Source organism: Microcebus murinus, chromosome 12 (assembly GCF_040939455.1).
Source record: "Microcebus murinus isolate Inina chromosome 12, M.murinus_Inina_mat1.0, whole genome shotgun sequence".
Lineage (NCBI taxonomy): Eukaryota > Metazoa > Chordata > Mammalia > Primates > Cheirogaleidae > Microcebus > Microcebus murinus.
The window spans coordinates 86494657-86514649 of NC_134115.1; the positions used below are offsets into that span (position 1 = coordinate 86494657).

The window sequence follows — 19993 nt, forward strand, 5'->3', positions numbered from 1 at the left end:
AGCGTCCAATCCGAGCCGGCAGCGCGGCCGCCATGCTCCTGAGGGGCGGAAGCGACGGGGCGGTGGCTGTGTGTGGGCGCTCCCGCGCATTACGCGGCGGGGCGTCACCGCGTTCCTGTGGGGTTTGTGTGGAACTCTAGGAGCCTTTGCCTAACCTTCGGCTGGGAGAGGGGGGCTTCGTTGTGCCCCCCGCTATGGCCCTGCCTCGCGGCGGAAACCAGCCAGTCCTTTCCCCGCTGCAGGCCTCCACCTCCCCAGCTAATAAAAGTTTCCTGACTTCCTTCCGGCTCCCGCAGCCCGGGATGCGGGGCGTGGCCAAAGGGGCGGAGCCTGTGGGCGTCCTGGAGACGGTGCCTAGCAACGTCAGGACCAGAGCTGCGAGGGCTTGCGGGCGGCGAGTGTGTTGGCGCCAGGGGCTTCCTGGAAGGGCCTCATGGCGGACTCCGACGAGGTGCGGGCTGGGGAGGAGGCCAGCGCAAGGCCAAAGGGCCAGGGTGGAGAGACCAGGCTGCGTTCCCAGGAAGGCTTGAAGTCGGGAGGGGCCGGGGCAGTGGTGCAATTCAGGAAGGCCCTGACTGCCCTGCCAAGACCGGAGGGCTTGGGACCTGTGGCCGGCCGGGAGGTCGGAGGGTGGCCGGAGCTGGAGGTAGAGATGGCCGTGGCCCAGACAAGAAAACGAGGGAAGAGGAGGAATGAGAAATTTTGAGGAAGTGGAAGATATAGGATTTGAGGGTTCACGGAGGTGTCAAAGCCTGGGCAGACGTCAGGGGAGGTGCTTAGTGGCCTGCTGGGTGTGAGGGTCCCACAGGATATCCGAGGGGCTGCAGGATCCCCGAGGCTGGCGACTTGAGAGAGGGCCTGAGCTGGAGGCATTAGAGCCTTGGGTGTCGGTAGATGGAGGTGGGAGCTGGGAAGGCCCTGGAGGAGAGCAGAGGGTGGTGTGAGCTGAGGACCCTGAACCCTGACCTTGACAGTAGGAGGGGGAGAGAGGCAAGACTGGAGAGAGATGGGTCAGAACAATGCTAAGAGGAAGGGGGCTGGGAGTGCTGCACCCCCCCCCCCCAGACTGTGTGTGCCTCATTCCTCCCCTCCTCCACCCCATGGAACCCTGGGGAGAGTGTGTGGGCTGCGAGGGCCGCTTCTGAGGCTGCCCCAGCTGCTGTCCTTCGGTTCTAGGATTCTCTCAAGGTTGACCAGTCTTCCTCAGAGAACATCCCAAAGCCATGGGTGATTCCAGTGCCAAAGGGGACCGTGGAGCGCATCTTTGGGACCAGCCAGGTGTTCCACAGCGTCAGTGGTGTAAAAGAAAAGGCCAAAGGGTCAACAGTGCCCCTCAAAGTCAGGGAGTAGTAAGTGACTACCTTGCCCTGGGGTCCCAGGTTTCTGCCCTACACAGCCACTAACAGGCTGTGCAACCTTGAGCCAGTTACTCTTTCTCTGGTCCTCAGTGAACTTAACTTTGTCATGGGGCTCTTCCACCTCATCAGATAAAAGGCCGATGGCCTTTTATCTGATGGATGGACTCTAAGAACACCAGCCTGCCCTCCCTGGTCTCTGTCTCTCCTTCCAACTCCCCTTCTTCCCCCTACCCTTAGCCCCTACCCCAGCCATATCCCCTGAGCTGATCCAAAGTCAGGGCCAGCCCCTCTACCTGTACCCCCCATCCCCACAGCTACCACCAAGGCCATCTGTGCTTGGAAGAAGAGGACTGGGAGATGGCCGTGCTATTCTTCTCTCGTGCCCTCCACCTGGACCCCCATCTGGTGAGGGGTGAGGCTGGGTGGGCACAGTCAGTTGCTGGCACACACTTTCCCCCTCCCCGCCTGGGCCTCTCCTCTCTGGGCCACCCAGAGGAACTTCCTACCTCCTGGGACCTGGGTGACAAGCCTCAAGAAAGCAGAGTCCTCCCCCTTATTCTTAGGGGTACCTGATGGGGAGGGGACAGCAGCCATGTCTCTTCACCCTCAGGTAGACTTCTATGCCCTGCGGGCAGAGGCCTACATCCAGCTCTGCGACTTCTCCTCGGCTGCCCAGAACCTGCGAAAGGCCCACTCATCCCAACCAGAGAACACTAAGTACCTGAAGCGGCTCACCTTTGTGCTTTACCTGCAGGTGCCTAGGGCACCCCCAGCCCACGCAAGGCGGCCACCTCTCTTTCCAGCTATGGAGGGTTTCTTTGCTCCTCAGACCAGCTCTGTCTCCCTGGTGTCTCCTTGTCCCTGTGTCTGTGTCCCCACCTACTGCTCCTTTCACCTTCCAGCGTGGTTTACTGCCAAGGAGAGTTGGTCAAATTTTACAGCATTGGCCAACTGAACTTTCTGCAATAATGACAGTGATCTTCTCTGCACTGCCCATCATGGTAGCCATGAGCCACATGGAACTGTTGAGCCTTCAAAGTATGGCAGGTGTGACTGAAGAACCGAATTTTACCTTTTATTTAATTTTAATTCATTTGAATTTTTATACCCAAACAAAGTTAGTAGCTATCGTCTTCAATGGCGCAGGTCAAGAGTCTAGGGGCTCTGAGCACTAAAAAGGTAATAATGAGCCTTATTTGTAATTGAAAATAAAAACAATATTAAACCATAAAACACCAACAAAGTCCTGATTTTTTTCTATTTTGGCAGCTTTGATGACTTTTTCTATGTCAAAAATTATTTAATTCTTAAAAAGAGACATTCAGGACACCCAAACTATGTGCTTAATCTGTCTTTTGGGGAACTGTGTCCTGCACTGCCATTTTCTGTGTGCCTGTGTGGAAGTCATTTCACCTCTCTGAGCCTCTCAGCTCCTTCATCCAAAAGGGTGATGCTTGCGAGTGCCAATGAGATAACAAGTTCGGCTTCTTGGCAAGGGCCGGGCACCCAGAGCCCTGGTCCAGGCTGTAGCCTGCTTGTTCTCATCCGCATTCCAGGTTTCCTCTGTTTCTCTCTATTCCAGGATTTCTCTGTATCGCTGTCTCTCCCCAGTTCTGTATCCCTCCATCTCTGTCTCTCCAAGTCTCTTCCAGATCTAGAAAGCTCTGTCCCTATTTCTCGTCTCTCTCCCCTTCTGCCCCAGAGGTGGTTGCCTCTGGTGGTGGGCCAGTGTCGCAGGCAGAGTTGACTGTCCCCTTTGTCCCCAGGGCCAATGTCTGTTTGAACAGTGTGCCTTCCTGGACGCCCTGACCGTCTTCTCGCAAGCTTCCGAGCTCCAGCCTGAGAAATCCTGTTTCCGATACCGATGGTGAGCAACCTGCCAGCCCTCCCTCCCACAGCCCCATCCTGCCCTCCCACCCAGGAGACAGCACCCTCTGTCCCCCCTTCAGCATGGCCTGTCTCCTGGCCCTCAAACGGCATCAGGACTGCCTCATACTCGCCACCAAGGAGGTGAGGCACGGCACCACCAACGCTGATGTCTTCATCCTCCGGGCCAGACTCTACAACTTCCTCCAGAAGGTAGAGCAGGGAGGGCTGGGCAGGTGCGTGGTGCGCCCCCTAGCCAGGGAGCCCCCAGCATGCCCAAAATTACAGGAGGAGGAAGGCTGTCAGTGTGGAGGGGCGCTGTCTTCCCTGGGCAGCCTCCCAGCCGGCCCTGACTTCTCTGCTGCCCTGTTGGGTAGTTGTCCCACCATTGCTGGGCCTTGGCTCCATGCCAGGCCTGTCCTGAGCCCCATGGAAACCACAAGATGAAAGACCCATGTCATCCCTGCTCACATGGAGCTTACGGCCCAGGGGAGACATCCCTGAGCAGATAATGCGTGAAGCACCTTCGGAAGGCACCCAGGGCACCATGGGATAAGGCAGCCCTTCCTCCACCCTCCTCCTCCCTTCCCTCCTTGAGGGCTGGGGAAGGATCCAGAACAATGCCTGGTGTCCTGGCTTGGCCTGGGTGATGGGGAGTTGGGAAATTCAGGACAGGGAGGAACAGGTAGGCAGAATTGGGTGCATTCACCTCCTTTCCCCAGGTGGGGACATCCTGGGGGCGGCTAGAAATGTGAGCCTGCAATTCTGGAGGGAGCAGTGCCGCCCGCCAGGAGTGGCTCCCGGGTGCAGTCCACCCAGGGACTTCTCCCTGTGCCGAGGGGCTGGGCTTCAGTGTCTCACAAGTGATTCAATGGCAGAAGACTAGTAATTACTGATACTTATTGTTGGCTGTGCGATTTTGCTGCGCCTGCCACCTCAGCCTCTGCTGTGCATAGTTTATCTCTGAGGCACACAGTAACCTTTGAGGTGGATACCACCCGTTGTCCTCTTTTCACAGAGGAAGAACCAGCCCACAGTGACTTGCCCCAGGTCAGGCAGCCAGTTCTCAGTGATGCTGTCCAGAGCCCTGCTCCTGGCTTCTGCCATTTCCTTCCTGATTTCCACTCACACCTGCTGTCCACACTGTTTGTCCTGTTCACCCTCCAACCAATCACCCTACAGGAAACAGGGTGCTTGCTAAAACTGTTTGTTGACTGACTGACAGACCTGTACACCCAGTGGAAGGCATTTGCCGGGGAATGTTTTTTGCTCATACTCAGACCTGAATCTGTCCTTGGTCAGAGTTTTCTTGGACTTAAAAGTCAGATAGTGAGAGACGGAATGCAGAAGGGGATAGGGAGGACACAGCAGTCACAGCCAGGAGGTCACCCCCCACTCCACCTCGAATGAGCCCCACAGGAATCCTGCAAAGAGGTGGCATTGGCGGAAACCATGGAGGCTGACCTGGCTCACCTGAGGTCCCACCTGGAAAGGGACCAGCAGGGATGGGGCCTGAGAGGGATTTCCCCACAGTGCTCCCTGTCCCTTCAAGAGGCAGAAAAGGAGGGACGGGGGCACCGAGGAGGGATGGCACGATGCCAGCCTACCCACAGAAAAGCCCCTACGGGCCTGGAGGCCTACCCCTCCTCCCTCCTACTGGGCAGGGCACGGCCAGCTCGTCTGTGCCTCTGAGGCCACCCTGCCCCTGCAGCCCAGCTTCTGCTACCGGGACCTGCACAGAGCCTTGCTGCTGGAACCCGAGCACCCGCAGGCCAGGGCACTGCTCGAGAAGATGGTGAAGCAGGCCCAGCAGGCGCGCCTGGACGCCGGCATCCTGGCTGTGCAGGGGAAACTGCATCACGCACTGCAGCGCATCAACTGCGCCATTGAGAACAACCCTCTGGATCCCAGCCTCTTCCTCTTCCGGTACTGGGTCGGGAGGTGCTGGCCCAGGCCTGCCCCGCCACAGACTTGCTGTGTGGTCTAAGGAGTGTCCCTGACCCTCTCCAGGCCTCAGTTTCTTCATTTAGCCTCTAATAATCTTTCCCTGCTTCCCATCGGGGTCAAGGTGTCACAGAGGTGGTCTCTGTTACGGCTCCCAGAAGAGGGGCAGGCGGCAGCTTCCCAGTTATCCCAGGAATCCTAGAACCCCAGGCCTCCCAGCAGTTCATGCTGGGAGCATCGGCCCGCTCGGTGGATGAGACTTGGGTTTGAATCCAGTCTCCCAAGAACTTACCATGTGATTTGGGGCCAATTAACCTCTCTGAGCCTGGGTTTTCTCATCTAAACAGTGGGGGTAACTTGTCTGTCTTGCATACAAAAAGGCCTTCACATGAAGGCTAGCATACACCTGGCTCCCAAAAAGAAAGAGGGAAGCTATTTTTGGGGAAAATAAAATAACCGGTGACTAGCAGGTTATCCGAATAGCGATCCAGAGCCAGCCCCACGGGACAAACCCAGTGCATGGGGCCAGGGTTGCCACCACCTCCACAGGGCGGAGGCCCAGAGCAGCAGTGACCAGCGCAGCCACTTGCCAGCCAGTGGGGGTGCACTGGCGCTCACGTCCCTCCCTGCTGCCTGCCATGCCCTCCCCCAGGGGCATCGTGTACCGCCGGCTCCAGGAGTTTGACCGGGCGGTGGAGGACTTCCTGAAGGCTCTGGACATGCTGAAGGACGGCCAGGAGGACACCGTGCAGCAGGCGCAGCGCCAGCTGCTGCTGACCTACAACGACTTCGCCGTTCACTGCTACATGCACGGCGCCTTCCAGGAGGGCGTGCTGCTGCTGAACAAGGCGCTCCGGGACGAGCAGCAGGAGAAGGGGCTCTACATCAACAGAGGCGGTGCGCAGGGGCCGGGCAGGGTGGACCACTTGCCAGTCCCTAAGGCCTGGGCCTGGCCCTTGAGGCCCCTGAGGGCGAGAGGAAAGAAAGGGGAAACATTTCATAGTTTCCGTCTCCCAGGGCACTCTCCGGGTAACGTTGGGTTACCTAAATTGGCTACCGTCTCTTCAAAATGCCCAGACGCCCAGAAAACTAGGGGGACTGGGACCGCGACCGCCCACGGGCCTTATCAGTTACCAGTGTCAGGCCCCATCCCTAGGCTGGAGCGGGCTGGGCTGGGGCTCCTGGGTACTGGGGAGCCCAGCACTCAGCCCCCGCCCCCGGACCCTAGATTGCTTCTTCCAGCTGGGCCACCTGACCTTCGCCGAGGCGGACTACAATCAGGCGCTGGCGCTGTGCCCGCAGGACGAGGGCGCCAACATGCGCATGGGCCTGCTGCAGGAGAGGATGGGCTTCTGCGAGCAGAAGCTCAGGTGCGCGGGCAGCGGGCCCTAGGGGGCGGGGCCGGCCTGGGGGCGGGGCCGGGCCGGGAGAGGGGCGGGAAGGGGCGGGCCTGGCAGAAAGCCACCTGCTGGGATCCGTGGGGGCAAGATGCTGCTCTCCAGGTTATATTTCCTAAATATCAATTTTATTTCCCTAGTCTTCACTAAAAAGCTTTCCCTTTCCCCCTTGATTATTATGGTAATTATGCTTTTTATAAAAAAATTTAAGTGTTCAGTAATAAATAACTCAGGATGTGAGTTATCATTCTAATACTTACCTCCTGAGCCCTTGCCCCTAAGTTTGGCGAAGATTCCTCCAGACTTTTTCCTACGTATATATTAACAATTATTATTTTACAAAAGTGAGATCATGATAAGTTGTCCTTTGACCAGCTTTTTTTTTTATTTTTACTTTTTATTTTAGCGTATTATGGGGGTACAAGTGTTAAGGTTACGTATATTGCCCATGGCCCCCCTCCCCCTGACCAACTTTTGTTTTTCTCTTGCATGATTCATTTGTTATTAACCAGCTCTTGCATGATTCTTGCATGAATCTCTTGCATGATTCATTTGTTATTAACCAGCTTTTTTCCTTTCCATGGCATTACACATAGGACTATCTCATTCTCTTATATTGTTTGTGTAGTATCCCACTCTGTGGAGGCACACCTGTTTTCCTTAAACGATTCTCTACTGATGGATATTTGGACTGTTTTCATTTTCTTATTATAAATAATGCTGTCACGAGCACCCAGGACATGTGCTTTCATGCATTAATAATGGTAAAGCTGTAGGTTAGATTGTTGGGTTAAAGAATATGAACATTTAACATTTTAATAAATAATATCAAATTGTTCTCCAAAAACAATGAGCCAATATAAAATTCCCCCAGGAAAAGAGAACCTTGATTTCCCCAGATCTCCCCAGCACTCAGTGTTAAGACTATTTTTCAATTCTGCTAATCTAATAGGGGAAAAAAAAAGCTCTCTCGCAGACTTTGTACATTTTTTTTTCTTATTTTTTTATTTTTTATTTTTTTGAGACAGAGTCTCTCGCTTTGTTGCCCAAGCTAGAGTGAGTGCCGTGGTGTCAGCCTAGCTCACAGCAACCTCAAACTCCTGGGCTCAAGCAGTCCTCCTCCCTCAGCCTCCCAAGTAGCTGGGACTACAGGCATGCACCACCATGCCCAGCTAATTTTTTCTATATATATTAGTTGGCCAATTAATTTGTTTCTATTTATAGTAGAGATGGGGTCTCGCTCTTGCTCAGGCTGGTTTCGAACTCCTGACCTTGAGCAATCCGCCAGCCTCGGCCTCCCAGAGTGCTAGGATTACAGGCGTGAGCCACTGCACCCAGCCCCAACTTTGTACATTTAAATGGCCAGTGCAGTTTGGCATCTTTTGTGTATTTATTGGACATTATGGCCTGCCCAAATCTTTTGCCCATTTTGCTATTAAATTGCTCATTAAGGCTGCGTGTAGTGGCTCATGCCTGTAATCCAGGGCACTTTGGAAAGCTGAGGCAAGAGGATCACTTGAGGCTGGGAGTTGGAGGTTGCAGGGAGCCATGATCATACCACTGCACTCCAGCCTGGGTGACAGAGCAAGACTGTCTCTAAAAAAAAAAAAGATTGTTCATTAAAATTTTTTTTTCAGGGGGAAGTTTCTAAGTAAAACAAATTAAAAAATGTTTTTCCTGGGACTGCAAACTAGTTCAGCCTCTGTAGAAAGCAATACGGAGATACCTTAAAGTGATACAAGTCGATCTACCATTTGATCTAGCAATTCTATTACTGGGCATCTACCCAAAAGAACAAAAGTCACTCTATGAAAAAGATACCTGCACTCTAATGTTTATAGCAGCAGAATTCACAATTGCAAAGATGTGGAAACAACCCAAGTGCCCATCAATACATGAGTGGATTAATAAAATGTGGTATATGTATACCATGGAGTACTATTCAGCTATAAGAAACAACAGTGATACAGCACCTCTTGTATTTTCCTGGCTAGAGCTGGAACCCATTCTATTAAGTGAAGTATCCCAAGAATGAAAAAATAAGCACCACATGTACTCACCAGCAAATTGGTATTAACTGATCAACACCTAAGTGGACATATAGGAATAACATTTATCGGGTGTTGGGCCGTGGGGGGGCGGCGGAGGGGATGGGTATATACATACATAATGAATGCACACCAACTGGGGGATGGACACACTTGAAGCTCTGACTCGAGGGAGGCAGGGCAAGGGCAATATATGTAACCTTAACATTTGTACCCCTACAATATGCTGGGAAAAAAATTTTTTTAAGTAAAAAAAAGAAAAGAAAAAAATGTTTTTCAGTTATTAAGAGTTCTTAGCACTCTGGGAGGCCGAGGTGGGCGGATTGCTCGAGATCAGGAGTTCAAAACCAGCCTGAGCAAGATCGAGACCCCATCTCTACTATACACAGAAAGAAATTAATTGGCCAACTAATATATATAGAAAAAATTAGCCTAGCATGGTGGCACATGTCTGTAGTCTCAGCTACTTGGGAGGCTGAAGCAGCAAGATTGCTTGAGCCCAGGAGTTTGAGGTTGCTGTGAGCTAGGCTGACGCCATGGCACTCACTGTAGCCTGGGCAACAAAGCAAGACTCTGTCTCAAAAAAAAAAAAAAAAAAATGAGTTCCTTACAGGCTAAGAATATTAATTAACTGTCACTGGATATAACAAAATATATTTTCCCTATATATTACTTTTCTTTGGGGTGTTTTTGCTACTCAATAAACTAAAATTTAATCCTAGTCAAATTAATTTTTTCATTTTTGCTGCTGGGTTTATGACATTCTCAGAAAGCCTTTCCCTACCCCGAGATCATAAAAATATTCACTTATGCTGAGGTTTCACACCAGCATCCACGTGTTGGGTCTCTTGAGGGCGTAGCTGGAGGAAACGGAGGGGTGTGATGGGGGGAGCAGAGCCCAGCCTGGTTTTCCATGAACTCCTCAGTGGGGCCCAGAAGCTGCCATTTCCCCCCAGGTGGCCCAGCTCATGGCAGCCTGGGGCCCAATGTGTCTGTCCTGCAGGCAGTTTCAGAAGGCGGAGAACCACTTCTCGGTGGCCATCCAGCACAACCCCCAGAAGGCCCAGTACTACCTGTACCGGGCCAAGAGCCGCCAGATCCTGCAGAACGTTTTCGGGGCCCGCAAGGATGTTGCCACCGTCCTGCTTCTCAACCCCCAGCAACCGAAGGTGGGTGCCTCCGGGGCCAGGAGAGTGGGTTCCAGGCTCTATACCCCTGGCTGCCTGAAGATACTCCCCATCCCCAAAAGAAATCTGGCTTGATAACAATAACAAGAGCTGCTAGTGCCAGAGCATTTACCACATGCCTGGTGGGGTTCTAAACCTCCTCACCACCCCACAAAACAGGTAACATTACCACCCCTCCCCCAATTCACCTACAAGGAGAGTAAGGCTCAGAGCAGGCATTTCGTTTGCCCCACGTCCCGCAGCCCAGTGGTCAAACCCACGTCTGTCTGGCTGCAGAACCCACAGTGGGCTCACTGTCAGTGACAAATCTTGGAATAGTCCCTTTCTTATGGTCTCCTGCTACTTCTGGGTTGAAAAGGTTCAGCCCTTTAAAGACAACCATTTGCAAAGCCTTTCCCTCTTCAGCCCTAGGAGGGCCCAGTGGGACTCTGCAAGGGCAGGGTGGCACTGTGCCATCTGCATCAGCTCTGGGCCACACCTGCCTCTGGTCACTTCCTTTCATGGCAGCTGCTCCCGCTGATGGGCAGCCTCTTCCCCGGCATGTCGGTGGAGGAGGTGCTTGGCAGCCATGTGGCCCAGCTGGCCCGGCTGCAGCTCCAGCGCTTGGTGGAGAGCAGTCAGCAGGTTGGCGGCCCGCAAGCCATCGTGGGGTAAGCCCGGGAGCAGGGGCTGCTGTCTAGTCCCTCGGATGGCAGGGTGGGTCAGGGAGACTGACCACCCGGTGCCTGGGGCCATGGCTTGGCAGGCTGCTCAGGGAGCGGGAATTAAAGCGCCAGAAGGCCCGGGCCCTGCAGCTCTGGAAGAAGGAAGAGCCTCTGTTTGAATCGTCCAAAAAGCTGAAGGTGAAGGCCGCAGCCCAGACCCCGCTGGTAGAGCCAGCAAGCTCAGAGGGAAAGGCCAAGGCCCCCAAGGAGGAAAAGGTGGAGAAGGAAGAAAAGGTGAGTGGAACACACCAAGGCCTAGGACCCTCAGGGTCTGGGCAGAGCGTGCCTGGCCCAGGGCTGAGAGATGTGGCCAGCTACAGGCTTGCAGGCCTGGCTCTGCTACCCCTTAGCTGTGTGACGGGCTAGGGACATCTTGCTGTAAGATGGAGATGGTACCAGCAAGGGGTGCTCCTGGGGGAGGGTACGTGAGGACATGGGCCCTCAGAGGGAGGCTTCACACACATTGCCCATGGTTACCTTCACAAATTCTGCTGGGTGTACTAGCCACCTGTGCCAGAAGTTTCTTAATTCTTTAATTTGTTTCTAAAAACCTTTTATTGAATCTAACACAAATATAGAAAAGCACACAGTGACCTAACATAAATATAGAAAAATCCTCAGTGACCAGGCCATTGAATTTTCACATATGGAATGTAGCCAAAATGTCATTACCCAGATCTAGAAAGGACACATTCCCAGCTCCCCCAAAGTCCCTTGGTGCCCCTTCTCAACCCCTCCTGCAGCCCCCTCAACATGCTGTCCTGATTCCTAGTGCCATACATGGGTTTCTTCCTTGGAGTAAATGGACAAACATGTGCGCCTCCAGTCTCTGGCTCCTTTCATAAACGTCACATTTGTGCAAGTCATCCTTGTCACTGCGCGTCGCAGCAGCCCGCCCCGTCTTGCTCCTGTGGAGTAGTCCGTCCGTCTGTGAACAGCTTATTTTTTCTGTTCTGCTGACAGACAGCTATTACACTTACGTTCAAAGGAGACCTAATGCAATTGAAGTAAATGGGATTCCAGGGTCCCTTGCCATAAATGGAAAGTGGTAGCTCTTCATCCTTCTAGCTCTCAGTAGCATAAGTACAAAAGTACAGACTTCCCTCTGTGTACCCCCTGAAGTCACCCTGGGCTCCCTCCATCAGGGAGGTGTTGAGCTAAAGTGAGCAAGCCCAGAGCACAGGGCCCAGCTGGTGCCCAGGGCACCCAGTGTCCCTGACTGCCTGCGGTGTAAACACACCCAGGAGTCCAACATACCTGGATTCAAACCTGGCCTCTCTGGTTCTTAGCCCAGTGTCCCTGGGCAGCTTGCTCAGGTGCATGCAGTCTTGGTTCCTGGTCTGTGGGGTGGTCACTAACAGCAGTGGCCTCCTCTCCGTCCCCCAGGTGATGGGAGGCTGAAATTAGGTCGGGCATGGAGACGCTCACATCCTCAGTAACCATGCCCCAGGGCACGGCCCGTACAGTCACAGAAGCCTGTCCCACCCTCGAACTAAGTTTCCTCTCATAGGTGGCAGCACTAAGCCTTAGCAGCCCCTTGCGCACCACCTTTTTCATGGCACCGCGCCTGTCCAGCTTCGTCCTCCCCTTCCTCCGTTGCACGTCCCACCTACCCCCAACCTGGTGCCCCTGAGGAGCACTAAACTCGAGAGGGCCATCCCTGTCCACTGCAGGGCAGTGGCCTTCCAGAGCTGTGGCCACTGGGGCCTCCCACTGTCTGGACTGCCCAGTCTGTTTTCTGCCACAGGAGAATAAACCAGACAAGGTGACGTCCCTGTCAGACAGCTACCTCGACCAGACTTCTTCGGGCTCCGTCTTGGACTGTAAGTCCCTGGTGCTCCTGCCAGGCCTAAGTGAGCCCAAGCAGCAGAGTGGTCAAAGGCCAGGGGGCCGAGACAGCTGGCCTGGGTGTGAATTTGGGCTCTGCTCTTTCTAGCTGTGTGGCCTTGGCACATGGCTCCAGAGCAGGAGGAACAATCCCAATCTTGCAGGGGTGTGGTGGGGACTCAATGGGACAATGTCCAGCGCAGAGCAGGGAGGCTGAGTCTTGCTCCCAGGCACATCACCGTTGCTGTTGCTCATGCTCAGTCCCCTTCCCAGGCCTGTCCCTGAAATAAGCCCACAAGCCCTGTGCACATCTGAGAGGCTCTTCCCCCCAACTCGGCCTGGCACCTGCCTGGAAGAGAAAAAAGTGAAAAACCCAGCACACTGCACCACTCAGAACCCCCAGGGCCAGTGTGCACAGTCCTCAGTAGGGAGGAAATGGTGGTGCCCAGGCCCCTTCCTTCATCCAGTGATCCAACACATGCAGAGTGCCCTGGGCCAGACCTGTGCCCGACACTGGATGGCACAGTCCTTGTCCTGGGGCGTGAGCTGTAAGTCGACTCTAAAAGGAGGAAGGCACGCAAGGGACAAGACAGCAGGAGATAGTGTGGGAGACAGTGAAAGAGAAGCCTGGGGGGCTATGTGTGCACTTAGCCCCCTTTAGGGGGGGCAAAAGAGGCTTCTAGGACCTGAAGGAGGAGTAGGGGTTGGCCAGGTACGGGACAGATGGAGCCAGGGCACTGCTCAGGGAAGGGGCCCAGAGCCTATGAGCTATTTATGTGGCAGGAGCACAGAGGGCAAGGGGCAAGGGGAGCCCCTCGGGCATCACCCCCCATCTCATAGCTCCAGCCCCCCTCAGGGCCTGGGGAGCCGAAGCGGGCTGGGCTGCTGTGGTCCGCCAGCCCTTTCTTTCCCTTCGGCCGAGCAAAGCTTCAGGGATGTAGGCCAGGGTGGGACCCGGAGGCCCCTTCTCCTGGAGCTGTCTCGGGGAGGCGGGGCAGGGCTGACGGGTGCTCTCGGCACACCCTTCCCAGTCAGGACCGAGAGCACCTCGGAGACAGAGATTTCGACTACCTGGCAGGAATATAGGAGCTCCTCGGCTACCGTGGTGACGTTCTCTAGGTCTTCACTGCTGAAGACTCCATCCTCAGACTCCGGAAACAATAGGGAGTTCTTGCCCCTGAGGCACAGCCGCAGGAAAGCCACCGCTTCCCAGGCCCAGGGGCAGAGCCCCGACAAGACCAAGGCCACCCAAGGACAGAGTCGGAGGCCCAGGAAGATCAAGGCCACCCAGAGCCCAAGGCAAAGGCTCAAAAAGTCCAAGGTAGCCCATGGCCGGAGCTGGAGATCCAGCAAAGCCACCCAGGGCTGGGGTCTGATCCGAAGTTACAGCAAGACTGAGGGTTCCCTTGACCTAGATTGGAGCTCCAGGAAGTCTGAGGCCACCCAGCGCCAGAGCCAGAGCCAGAGCCAGCACCAGAGCCAGAGCCAGAGCCAGAGCCAGAGCCAGAGCCAGAGCCAGATCCAGCGCCAGATCCAGAGCCAGAGCCAGAGCCAGATCCAGCGCCAGATCCAGAGCCAGAGCCAGAGCCAGATCCAGCGCCAGATCCAGAGCCAGAGCCAGATCCAGCGCCACAGCCAGAGCCAGAGCCAGATCCAGCGCCACAGCCAGAGCCAAAGCCAGATCCAGCGCCACAGCCAGATCCAGAGCCAGAGCCAGAGCCAGATCCAGCGGCAGAGCCAGATCCAGATCCAGAGCCAGATCCAGCGCCAGATCCAGAGCCAGAGCCAGAGCCAGATCCAGAGCCAGAGCCAGAGCCAGATCCAGCGCCAGATCCAGAGCCAGAGCCAGAGCCAGATCCAGAGCCAGAGCCAGATCCAGCGCCAGATCCAGAGCCAGAGCCAGAGCCAGATCCAGAGCCAGAGCCAGAGCCAGATCCAGCGCCAGATCCAGAGCCAGAGCCAGAGCCAGATCCAGCGCCAGATCCAGCGCCAGAGCCAGAGCCAGATCCAGCGCCAGAGCCAGAGCCAGAGCCAGAGCCAGATCCAGCGCCAGATCCAGCGCCAGAGCCAGAGCCAGATCCAGCGCCAGAGCCAGAGCCAGAGCCAGAGCCAGATCCAGCCCCAGAGGCCCAGCCAGGCTGAGACTGCCCAGGACTGGAACAAGAGCACAAGCTCAAGTTCCAGCAATCCTGAGTCCACCTGGGGACCAAGCCCAGCTTCCAGCAAAGCCAAGATCACCCGGAGCCTGAGCCAGAGCCCTAGCAAAACCGGGGATGATCAGGACACTGGCAGCTATTATGCTCTCTGAGGGGCCACTGGGCCCCTCACTTCTTGCTGGGGAGGGGAACGATTCTACCCCCACACACTGGCACTCAGCAAAGCTGCCTCCTTCCAGAGCAATTAGAAACCACAACCAGCATTCCTCTGGTTCCATGGCTAAGTTTATTATACTTGTTCTCTTTTACAAAATTAAAAACTTCAAAAACCAGGCCCAGCTGGCAACTTGAGTCCCTCCATTCATAGAAATTGATTAGTCCCAGCCTGGCTCGATGCTGGACACAGCGTGTGGGTAGAGGGGAGGGGCATGCGCCTGAGCAAGGGGCCAGTAACAGACCGAGGAGGGAGGTAGCCGCCACGAGCTGCAGTCCCTGAGTTAAATTCACAGTAAGGAGGCTGAGGCTCAGGCTCAGGGAGGGGAGGTCAAGGCTCAGTGAGGTTCTGGGGTGACCAGGGGTTTCCCTGGGGAAGGCAGCAAAGGCCAAGATGCCCTCAAAGCAGTTAAGAGGCCAGGGCCCTTTTTGGCCCTCTGTGCCCTGAGCTGGGCAACAGCCCTCTTCATCATCACTTTGTGTTCTGGGTCCCACTGTCAAGGAGGCTTGGGACAAGGGTCCCTCTGACAGAGGCCCCAGGCCTTTCCTGTATGCCTGGCTAGTAGAGGCCGGCAAGAATGCCACCCAGGGAGTCAGAGGAAGAAAGCGATCCGGGAAGCCACCGTCTTGCAGCCGTTGGAGGAGAAGAGCTGCTCGTGCTCAGGGAAGAAGGTGGTGCTGTCCAACACGGCCTGGACAACCTCATCCTTTGGCTCCAGGCCCAGCTGGGCCAGCTCGTTGAGCACACAGTGCCATACGTGGTGCCGCTGCAGTGGGAGGAAGGGCACCACCGCGTCCAGGAGGTGCTCCTCTATGATGCCCGAGTGCCAGAAGCCGTCTGCAGGAAAGGCAGGTGGGGACAAGACCCTGTCCTTCACAGGCGGGGAGAAGCCAGCTCCCACGTGCCCCTGTAGGGGCAGTGGAAGCACAATACTGGCCTCTATCCTCCCTGCCACCTTCCGGACATAGGGTTGGGGGGGGGGTTAAGACTCACCCAAGGTCATAGAGCTGGGAGTGCCAAAGCCTGGGCAAAGAACTACCAGGTCAGTGGGCAAAGCATCAGACCCCAGGAGAACCTGCCCACGCAGGGGAGCTGGACCACTGGGTCTGGGTGCGAAGCCTCCTCCGGATGGGGTGAGCCACACTCACGGTTCGGGTTGTCCAGCACAGCTCGGGAGATGACCGGCTCTAGCTCCTGTAGGCGGATCTCCTCGCGGTCCCGGCGGCTGTGCCACGCCTCCAATGCCACCTGGTTGATCTGCTCACCACCAGTGTTGCTAAAACCATGGGGCTGAGACTCAGACAAGGACTAGTAAAGGGCAGGATTTGGCCCTGACTTCCCTGGTGCCATCTAACAACCTGGGAGCAGAGCTCAGTGCTGGGAGGAGCCAAACTCACTGGAAACACACCACTTTCCCTTCTGGTTCTTGTATCCACAGCCATGACCCCTGTAATTCACCTACTGTGTTTCCCCGAAAATAAGACCTACCCATATAATAAGTCCTAGCAGGATTTCTAAGCATTTGTGCAATATAAGCCTTACCCCGAAAATAAGACCTAGTGATGGGTGTGGCTACGCAGCGCATCTGCACAACCCATGCATTTCGTGGCAGAGCGGTAAAGAAGACGAGCAGCCCTTCTCATCTGCCCCATGAGAGCTCCACTGCTCGACATGAGAGATTGGGGCCAATGGTTCTAAAGGAAATGGAGTTGCAAGAAATTGAGGATGGCTTTCTCTCCTTTTCCGGCGTTCAAGATGTCGAAGCGAGGACGTGGTGGGTCCTCTGGTGCGAAATTCCGCATTTCCCTGGGTCTTCTGGTAGGAGCCGTGATCAACCGTGCTGACAACACAGGAGCCAAAAATCTGTATATCGTCTCTGTGAAGGGGATCAAGGGACGACTGAACAGACTTCCTGCTGCTGGTGTGGGTGACATGGTGATGGCCACAGTTAAGAATGGCAAACCAGAGCTCAGAAAAAAGGTACATCCGGCAGTGGTAATTCGACAACAAAAGTCATACCGGAGAAAAGATGGTGTGTTTCTTTATTTTGAAGATAATGCAGGGGTCACAGTAAATAATAAAGGCGAGATGAAAGGCTCTGCCATTATAGGACCCGTTGCAAAGGAGTGTGCAGACTTGTGGCCCAGGATTTCGTCCAATGCTGGCAGCATTGCATGATTCTCCAATATGTTTGTAAAAAACATTAAAAAGTATTTGCTCATAAAAAAAAAAAAAAAGAAATTGAGGATGGAATTCGGGGTTTAGAGGGTTATGATGATGTTCCAGAGGAAGATGACTTAACTATATTTGAATAAATGCAGATTATTGTACCATACTTAAAAAAAAATAGCACATCCCCTGAAAATAAGCCCTAGGGTGTCTTCTTGAGGAAAAATAAATGTAAGACCCTGTCTTATTTTTGGGAAAACACAGTATGTGTGCCATGTACTGTATAGTTCACAAAACACTTTTGTGTCCCTTAGCTGGCTTTCCCTCACCCAGCCTCCAGGAGGACAATGGGCATTAATATTGGCCCTGCTGTTCAGAAGAGGAAACAGAAGCTCAGAGAGGTGAAGAATTTTGCCTAAGGAAACACAGCTAGGACTCTGAAAGCTTCAACTAGAGGATGAGAACTCTACTCCTGTTTTTCCCAGGCTTGTGTCCTCCTGGCCACAAAAGAGGGAACTCCACCTGGAACGGCCTCCACAAAATATTGGCAAGAATCAAAAAGACTGAGCCCGGAAAGGGCTTTGAGGATGTCAAAGGGGAAGTGAACCACCCTCAGTTACAATGTCACCAGCGAGAGCATGGACCCAGGGAGAACAGTATTCTGCCAGGAGCACAGGCCAAGGCTGTACAGCTGGACCTCTGAGAGATGTCTCCCGCCCTGTGCCCACTGCAAAGCCAGGCCCTACCTGATGAAGATGAAGATGGCTTTGCGATAGTTGGTCCCATACACAACCCAGGAGGAGCCCAGGAAAGGTCTCAGGACTTCCATCAGGCCTGGGGGCATCTTGTCCATCTCATCAAAGAGGAAGAGCGAGCGGCTGCAGGCAGTGAGGTTTCCCTGGACCCAGCTCTTAAGATCCTTCTGAGGGGGAGAGATGGCAGTTCAAGGGGCGCTAGAGATAGTCCCCTAACCCCAGACTTCTTCCCAAGCCAAGAACCAATCCCCTTCCCAGGGAGATTCGGTCTCACAGAGAGCACCAACCCCTTAATGAGACGCATGGAGAAACTCTGACCCAAAGGGGCAGAGACACGCCCAAAGTCCCTCAGCCAGTCAGCAGAAGAACAGGGACTCACACACGGGCCTCCCACTTCCCTGTTCAAGGCTCGTTCCATGACACTGCCGCTTTCTATAAAAGGGGAACCTTCCTGCTTCCTGAACCTTCCCTGCAGTGTTGACAGCTAAAACAGATCAGTTTGGAAACCACCTTGCAATCCACAACAGTAGTAAGAGCTAGTATTTACTGAGTGCTTACTCTGAGCCACAAATTCGTGCCAAGTGCTTTACAGGGAAATGACAATGCAGACTGTCTGACAAACAGATGCTCCATAAATGATACCTGCAGTTACCCCATGTCCCTCACAACATGTCCCTGGCAGATCGATACTATTACTGCTCCCCTGCCAGGTAGAATGGCTCTTTCCTAAGCTTTGTGCAGAATGGGTCCTGAGGGCTGGAGCTCCAACGGGCTGTGTGGCCTGGAGCAAGTAATTCCCCTCTCTGAGCTCAGGGCTCATTCCCTAAGGGTCTATCACTCCATATTGCAGGCCAACCCTGGTCCAAGACGTGCCCAGCCTACCTTGTAGCGCTCGATGTGGCTGGGATGGGGAAAGTGGATGACGGGGGAAAAGTGGTGCACACGGGGGCTGCGCAGGCCACCCTGGAAGAGGTATTGCGCCAGCAGGGAGCTGACGTAGGACTTGCCCGTGCCGGTCCAGCCGTGCAGGGACAGGACCAGCGGCTTGGTGGGGGCCGGGTCCTGCACAAAAGCCTTCAGTGCCTTCACCACCAGCGCCTTGGCCAGATGCTGGCCAGCCAGATGCTGGGCCAGGTCACACTCCAGTCCTAGGGCCATAGAAGGAAGGTTTAAGAGCTGGCTGAGGACACATCCCACCAAGGCACAGGTTCAAGGTGGAAGTCATGTCTAGAACCTAGTCTGGGATTCCTGTGTTCTTACAGTTCAAACTGTCTATGCACATGGCCTGGGGACCCTGGGGTCTCTGGCGGCAACAGCCACCTTCAGGCTTGGCTCAGCTCGGCAGCGCCCCCACCAGACGGTCCTCTAGATTTCGCTCAGCCCTGAGAAGGAGCGAGCTGTCAGCAGGGCGTGCCCCAGACCCCTGCCACCCTTAAAGCAGGTTTCGCCCTTGACTGCCAGTCCGCTCCGTGGAGGCCTGACACTTCCCCCTAAGCATTCTGCTGTCAAAGGCCTCTCCATCCTGGCAGGCCGGCTGGGCCCCAGCAGGCACTCCCAAACCCTCGCATCAGGTCCGCACTCGGGGCTCTCAGATGCCCTAGAAGCTGGGCCCGCCTCTGGCCCGGGCCGTCAGCGGGTCCCACTCCTACACTCCTGGTCACAGCCGCTGCGGCCGGGGCACGCTCCGGCCCGGGCTCCCAACGCTCCTGCGTCCGCCCGCCCCTCGGCTCCGGGTTCCCTGGCTCCTACCTGGTAGGTCGGGCTGGAAGTCGCATTCGCAGAAAGCTCCGAAGTTGCAGCGCAGCGAAGCCAGGTCCCAGGCGGCGGCCGCGGCCGAGACCAGTCCGAGCAGCCCGACGAGTGCGCCCCAGGGCCGGCAGCCGCGCGTGGCAGCCGCCATCCGGGTAAAGCCCGAGCTCAGCTTGGGGGCCGCCAACCGCCTCGCCCGCGGACTACAACTCCCGGCGTGCACCGCTCCGCCTCAGCCACGCCCATCGCCTACAACTCCCGACTCTCCTCTCTCCTGTCTCAAAATCCCTCCCCGTCGTCAGCCAGCAGGACCTGAAGGTGGCCTCCAGAGGGAGCCCGCGAACGGTCCAATCCGGGACGGCGGCCGTGTTTCCATGGCCACGGTAACTAGGGGACCATCACAGCAGCTCAGAAAGAATAAATAAAGGATGTGACCACAAAGGACGAGGTAACGATAACAGCACAAACTTGTGCGGAACCTTACACCCTGCAAAGTGCCTCTCCATGCTCTTTTTTTCTTTTACAAGACAAAAGCGCCTTCACTAATAGCTTTTTGTGAGCACTTACTATGTGCCATTAGTGTTGAGTGCCTTATGATAATAGCACCTGCCACACAGAG

At 55.1% G+C, this 19993-nt stretch overlaps 3 protein-coding genes across 5 annotated transcripts; 2 read left to right on the plus strand and 1 right to left on the minus strand.

Annotated features, from left to right (window-relative positions):
* The first annotated feature begins 123 nt into the window (after nucleotides 1-123).
* TTC16 (tetratricopeptide repeat domain 16) lies at nucleotides 124-14819 on the plus strand. The gene is made up of 14 exons (XM_076009052.1): nucleotides 124-451; nucleotides 1177-1349; nucleotides 1673-1763; nucleotides 1969-2112; nucleotides 3125-3225; nucleotides 3308-3437; nucleotides 4936-5150; nucleotides 5821-6065; nucleotides 6397-6538; nucleotides 9617-9782; nucleotides 10308-10450; nucleotides 10546-10738; nucleotides 12252-12327; nucleotides 13363-14819. The coding sequence occupies exons 1-14, from the start codon at nucleotides 434-436 to the stop codon at nucleotides 14637-14639; spliced, it is 3114 nt and encodes a 1037-aa protein (XP_075865167.1). The 5' UTR covers nucleotides 124-433; the 3' UTR covers nucleotides 14640-14819.
* On the minus strand, nucleotides 14755-19607 carry TOR2A (torsin family 2 member A). Of its 3 annotated transcripts, none has more exons than XM_012772000.3 (5): nucleotides 19375-19606; nucleotides 18508-18773; nucleotides 17617-17789; nucleotides 15850-15977; nucleotides 14755-15538 (listed from the first exon to the last, which is right to left on the minus strand). In XM_012772000.3, the coding sequence occupies exons 1-5, from the start codon at nucleotides 19523-19525 to the stop codon at nucleotides 15294-15296; spliced, it is 963 nt and encodes a 320-aa protein (XP_012627454.1). In that variant the 5' UTR covers nucleotides 19526-19606; the 3' UTR covers nucleotides 14755-15293. The 3 variants fall into 3 exon arrangements, with proteins under 3 accessions (XP_012627454.1, XP_012627453.1, XP_012627455.1); XM_012771999.3 differs by having other exon boundaries at nucleotides 17617-17792; XM_012772001.3 differs by lacking the exon at nucleotides 15850-15977 and having other exon boundaries at nucleotides 17617-17792; nucleotides 19375-19607.
* On the plus strand, nucleotides 16408-16942 carry LOC105875224 (large ribosomal subunit protein uL14-like). The gene has a single exon (XM_012772003.3). It carries the CDS (start codon nucleotides 16427-16429, stop codon nucleotides 16877-16879), a length of 453 nt encoding a protein of 150 aa, XP_012627457.1. The 5' UTR covers nucleotides 16408-16426; the 3' UTR covers nucleotides 16880-16942.
* Nucleotides 19608-19993: the final 386 nt, after the last annotated feature.

Bases quoted from the DNA above. Each gene is read 5' to 3' on its own strand.
- TTC16 (XM_076009052.1), top strand. The intron at 5,151-5,820 runs GTACTGGGTCGG...GCCCTCCCCCAG, and splicing joins CCCAGCCTCTTCCTCTTCCG to GGGCATCGTGTACCGCCGGC. The intron at 10,451-10,545 runs GTAAGCCCGGGA...ATGGCTTGGCAG, and splicing joins GGCCCGCAAGCCATCGTGGG to GCTGCTCAGGGAGCGGGAAT.
- LOC105875224 (XM_012772003.3), top strand. From the start codon at position 16,427: ATGGCTTTCTCTCCTTTTCCGGCGTTCAAGATGTCGAAGCGAGGACGT.
- TOR2A (XM_012771999.3), bottom strand. From the start codon at position 19,525: ATGGCGGCTGCCACGCGCGGCTGCCGGCCCTGGGGCGCACTCGTCGGG. The intron at 15,978-17,616 runs GTAGGGCCTGGC...CCATGGTTTTAG, and splicing joins GCCATCTTCATCTTCATCAG to CAACACTGGTGGTGAGCAGA. The intron at 15,539-15,849 runs GTGAGTGTGGCT...CCTTTCCTGCAG, and splicing joins TGTGCTGGACAACCCGAACC to ACGGCTTCTGGCACTCGGGC.